The sequence below is a fragment of the Theropithecus gelada genome, unplaced genomic scaffold (genome assembly GCF_003255815.1).
Source record: "Theropithecus gelada isolate Dixy unplaced genomic scaffold, Tgel_1.0 HiC_scaffold_2456, whole genome shotgun sequence".
NCBI lineage: Eukaryota > Metazoa > Chordata > Mammalia > Primates > Cercopithecidae > Theropithecus > Theropithecus gelada.
In genome coordinates, this window is record NW_020258922.1 from 1 (window position 1) to 5,647 (window position 5,647).

General features: G+C 39.8%; 1 gene segment (V, D, J or C); it reads left to right on the forward strand.

Moving 5' to 3' along the window:
* Window positions 1–46: 46 nt before the first annotated feature.
* Window positions 47–4,184, forward strand: LOC112617556 (the record flags this gene model as incomplete). The annotated part of the segment is given in 2 exon segments: window positions 47–326; window positions 4,156–4,184. Coding segments are annotated over 2 exon segments (309 nt in total), but the record flags the coding sequence as incomplete, so codon positions are not given.
* Between the last annotated feature and the right edge of the window lie 1,463 nt (window positions 4,185–5,647).

A 5,647-nucleotide genomic window follows, 5' to 3' on the forward strand; every position in this document is an offset into this window, starting at 1 on the left:
ATATGATCAGTAGTATGAATATTTGTTTTTGTGTTTCCAATCTCAGGAGCCAGATGTGACATCCAGATGACCCAGTCTCCATCCTCCCTGTCTGCATCTGTAGGAGACAGAGTGACCATCACTTGCCATGCCAGTCAGGGTATTAGCAGCTGGTTAGCCTGGTATCAGCAGAAACCAGGGAAAGCCCCTAAGCCCCTGATCTATGCTGCATCCAGTTTGCAAAGCGGGGTCCCATCAAGGTTCAGCGGCAGTGGATCTGGGACAGATTTTACTCTCACCATCAGCAGCCTGCAGCCTGAAGATTTTGCAACTTATTACTGTCAACAGTATAACAGTAACCCTCCCACAGTGTTACACACCCGAACATAAACCCCCAGGGAAGCAGATGTGTGAGGCTGGGCTGCCCCAGCTGCTCCTCCTGATGCCTCCATGGGCTGAGAGTGTTCCTCAGATGCAGCCACTCTCTGATGGTGTTGGTAGAGGGGGACATGAAGTCACGTCTGCACCATAATACTTTTTGCTTTCTCAGCTCCAACTGCACAGCCATAACAAAGACTCTCCTATTTTAATAAAGACAGAGATGCTTACACCTGAGGAGTCTAGTTTATAGCTTCAGTTGGAATTCATATAACAGAGAGGAAGCCAAAATAGATGTTCTAAGCAGGAATTGTCTTAATATGGAGAATTAGAGTCTAAAGTACTGAAGTCTAAATAAAATGTAGAGATGAATCTCTAAGTTTAATGTTTTATTTGCAAAGGAATATTTGCCAAATGGGGCATACAGGAAAACTCAGTGGTCTTCAATATGTTGGAAGAACAAAGAGAAGGTTAGAGTTTTATGAAAAAAGGAAAACATCACCTATGGCTCCTTGAGAAAGTTCATTGGCACTAGGAAGGGTTGGGAGCTGGTAAGCTCAGACTGGTAAGCAGTGGTGGACAAAGTGAATTCTAGAATTATATCAAGTTATCTCAGAAGTTGTGGGTAAATGTGTTTTCAAGGAACAAGAAGCCAAATCAGTGAAGCTTGAAGAGATTTCTGTTACTGAAACGCTAAGGATTCGGTGTAGATACTGCTTCTCACCACACAGAAAAAAATCACTAAGACAGCAAGTATTGCCAAGGAACAGGCTTTAATCAAGTGCTGCAGCCGAGGAGATGGAACACCATTCACAAACATATCTCCCTGACCAACTAAAATTAGGAAATTAGGGGTTTAGATACCAGGGAAAAAATGTGGGTAAACAGGAATTAGGGAGGGGTAATGAAGATAATCTGGTCAACAGGAAGCAGGAGGTCAGTTAGTCAATTGTAATGGGTGAAGGGTCTGATGTCTCACTGTCCTGATTCAGTGATATGTAAGGTTCAGTTCCTTGATAGTATCTGGAGGCCTGATGGTTGGTTTCCTGAGAAAGGAACTCAGATAAGACAAATGTAACTATCTTGAGTTTTTAGACTCTAGGAGTCAATTTCTATGTTTATTCAAAAAAAAACCATAAACATTAGTCCCATGGGATAATAGGGCCTATTTCAATTGCATTCTAGACACAATACTTTGCACACTGAGTGCCTTTCCCTCCTGGTTTCTTGGCTGTGTTGGGTATGACAAGAATGACTTAATTCCTATGATTAACTTTCACACTACAATCTTTCAAAACCAAGGATATAGTAGTCATGAAAGCTGATATTAGAAGCAGGATTCTCTGGTGCTCCCTCAGAAAACAGAATGCGTCTTCCCCTGAAGTATGGGCTATTTAACTATGTGGTCCTCAGTCCTGTCTGGAAGCTTAGGGGTAGGGATGCTGATGCTCTCAGCTTCCTACAGCATCTTTCCAGGTGTTTCTGCAGTCCTCACCTCTGTCCCTGTGTCTGTCTTAGGTACCAATGGAGAATATCGAGTCATCCTTTTCTGACTTCCAAATCTCATGGGAGGACCTCTTACTGGGCAACTCTATAGGACAAAAGGGAGCTAAAAAGACATATTTACATAAGTTAAAAGATTTTTCCCCCAATGAGGCTATTTTTAAAAATTATATTTAGAGGCACAAGTTGAAAACATATCCATCTTTATTTTCTTATTAATGCAAATGTACATTTGCAAATATTTTCAAAATTGTAAAGGTTGAAAACATAATTATTTGTCCATGGAATGATCAAACACCTCTATAATTAAATGGAGTAAATATTTTCTTGAAAATTTGTACTCACTGAAATAAAGGAATATATTTAAAATGTGTGAAGCTATGTTAGAAATTATTGGACTTAAATTCAACTGTGCAGCTTGGTTTGGGATGTTGTTCACTCCTGAGACCTGTCACAAGAATCTTGTGTCATGTGTAGTCACTGCTGTTCAGCTTTGTCTTCAGACAATTGATATCTATAGGCTGAAGATGATCTCTGTGTCCTGCAGGGGAACCACTCAGCTGAACCCCTCCTTGATCAGCCAGATGATCGTGAACATGAGCATCCATGAGCATGAAAACTAATGTTTACTGTTATCAGCCACTGAATTTAGTATTTAACTAGTTACCAATATTTAATGCATAAAATCTTACTGATACAGTATTTATACCTCTACCTATATATACACACATGTATTTTTTCTTAAATTGGTGGTAAAAATGTGAACATTTAGTAATCAAATTATGAAGTGATTAAGGGAAAATTAAAGACAAAATTAAAACTAATTAGTATTTCCTTAAATAAAATTTACCTTATTTATGGAAAAATGTGCATATATATATGTAAGATACATAGAAGTGAATTTATATTTGATAAAATGTTGGCTATAAATATATATAGTATTCATATACCTTTAAATAATCTGCTACATTTCATAAAAATATGGTATTCGGCACCACATATAGTTAATACTCTTGCTAAAGAAAATTTCTTTGTAGCCTTTATTTTTAAAACTCTACCCAATGGTTGTCCTTACCTAAAATATTTTTCCAACCAAGTAGAGCTCCAAGGGTAGGACTAGAGTATATTTTGACTAATGTTGAATAGTAACCATTGCATCGTGTAAAGTCTCCATTATGTTCATGCCCACGATGATGATATGCCAAATAGAGTTCTCACAACAATGGATGCTGGATGGAGTCACATCAGTGCCATTGTCAAGGAAGCCCTGGAAATGTAAAAACCATAACAATGAGTAAACTGCAAGGGTTACATCTGATGATCACATTGCAAAGAGAACAGCACATTGCAAAGAGAACAGTACTTTAATAATAATAATTTTTTGTTTTTGAGACATAGTCTTGCTCTGTCGTCAGGCTGGAGTGCCGATCATCAGGCCTTAAAAGAAACACAACAGGATGACTGCAGACAAAGCCATTCTGGGGGAGGGGGGGGAGATGAGCTATGACTAGATGTTTCAACAATGAGCCATAAAATGTTTTCCAAGTGAATATTAATTGAAATGCCATTTATGAGCATGAGGTTTTTAATAATGAGGATGATTCAACACTTGGACTTCAGTCAGTCACCTTTTCCAGCTTTCCCAGGGAGTCTAATGAACCAATGTTATGGAGGTCCCTGTGGGGACTCAACAATAAGAGTTTCAACTAACTGAGATGTACAGGGCTACTGGCTCTTCTGAACACCACCTAATGCTCTTCTGCCACCTAACACCTCCTGAACCCCTAACATTGTACCACACATCAGGGCTCAGATGAACAGTTGGGGTCAGGTGATACTAGTAGACCTCTTGTAACATGAGGAGGGCACTGGTTATCTTCCTATATATGAATTTGCCTTTCTTTTCGGTTATATTTCTGCATAAAATATTATTTGGGGATTTTCCAAGTGCTTTCATCAGAGTCAGGAAAGTCTTCCATACTATGGCTTTGGATCAAGCAACTTTTTTACCTCAAAAAAAAAGTGAAACAAAGTGTAACTCATGATCTTATCATGTGCACAGGGGCAGCTATCCCTATAGACAGAGAAAAAAACCATTATTAATGAAGCAAAGCTGACACATAAACCCTTGTGCTAGTGAATTGCTATGCTGTCAGATGTGGTGGAGGTTCTGAAACACGGACAGTGAATGGTGCTATTATTCCCATAAACAGAATAGTTACATCTTGAAAATGAGCTGTAGACTCATCATTGTTATGCAAGCTGAACAACTTGAAATGCTCTATGTTTTCTCAGGGCTGCAGTTTTCTGGCTGATGGTTTTTCGTTTGTTTTGTTTTTTTGTTTTTGAGACGTAGTCTTGCTCTGTCGCCAGGCTGGAGTGCAGTGGTGTGATCTTGGCTCACTGCAACCTCCACCTCCCAGGTACAAGTTATTCTCCTGTCTTAGCCTTCCCAAGTAGCTGGGACTACAGGGGTGTGCCACCATGCCTGACAAATTTTGTATTTTTCGTAGAGACGGGGTTTCACCATATTGGCCAAGATGGTCTCGATCTCTTGACCTCGTGATCTGTGCACACCAGCCTCCCAAAGTACCGAGATTACAGTTGTGAGCCACTGTGCCCGGCCTGGTTGATGGTTCTTAATCTAAAGAGTTGACATGACAATTATATCATTAAATTGGAAGAAATGATAGGATAAGCATGTGACCATTTAGACTTAATACAATACTGGATAAGTTGTCAACACAGGGCATTAGGGTGTGTACTGGGGCCATAGATCTAGCCCATATAATGCAAGAGCAAATAGAATTGATTTTACATATTTTAGAGAGGAAGTGCAGAAAATATGGACCCTAGGGGACCTTCTAGAATGTTTCTATTTATTGCCATTTCACTGGTAAAACTCACAGAAGATTTCAACAGTCATCGGGATGAAGTTCTAGGGATCACAATCATGTGAAGAATTACCTGCACTTGGATCCCCAGTGAGGCAAAGGGAAGATGAAATGCATAGTGGAATGTGGAGGTGTAAACACAAGGGACAACCTCCTGGTCAGTTTAAGTGTTGAAAAGTGTATTTTTTTTTTCTCTTTAGATTTATCCCTGAATCAGTTGGATCTGAGAAAAGTCATTATGTCTGGTTACACAGAAAGGTGTTTATTATCAAGAATTAATGGATAAAAAATATTTGGGGAAACCAGAGTGGCAGCTCAGGCAACTCCAAGTATTCCTTCTGCTATTCCTTGATCCTCTCCTTGCCCTGTGTTTTCCACAGTGAAGGAAGATACTCTCATTTTGATAGAAACCTGGCAAGTGAACATATTGTGCCCACAGGACTGTGCTGCCTGGCTGTGACCCAGACCAGGAAAATGAGCACATTTGAGTGAGATCAGGCAGTTCCCCTCCCTCATCTCAATCCAAACGCGTTCTGTAGCAACACATTTGATGGACAGTCTTCACCACATCTGGGACTTAGGACACGTCCTCCAAAGACATCAGGAGTAGCCTTTCCAGACTCTACCATAGAGAAAGTATTGCCAGAAACTACAGAATAAAATAAATATGAAAGGAGCTGGTGACAATAACTAAATGTGCCATGCATATATGTATTTTAAATAATTTAATCATTTCTATAAAATTCAAAGTGGGGTATGCATGGTGTCGAGTCAACTGGGCCCCAGCAGCTTTCTGCTCTCTCTGACTGACTCTCTGTAAGTAGTAATCCACTTCATGTAACTGGTTGTGTGCATGGGTGTTGTGTCTCACCCAATTTGGGTAAGTTGGAGAC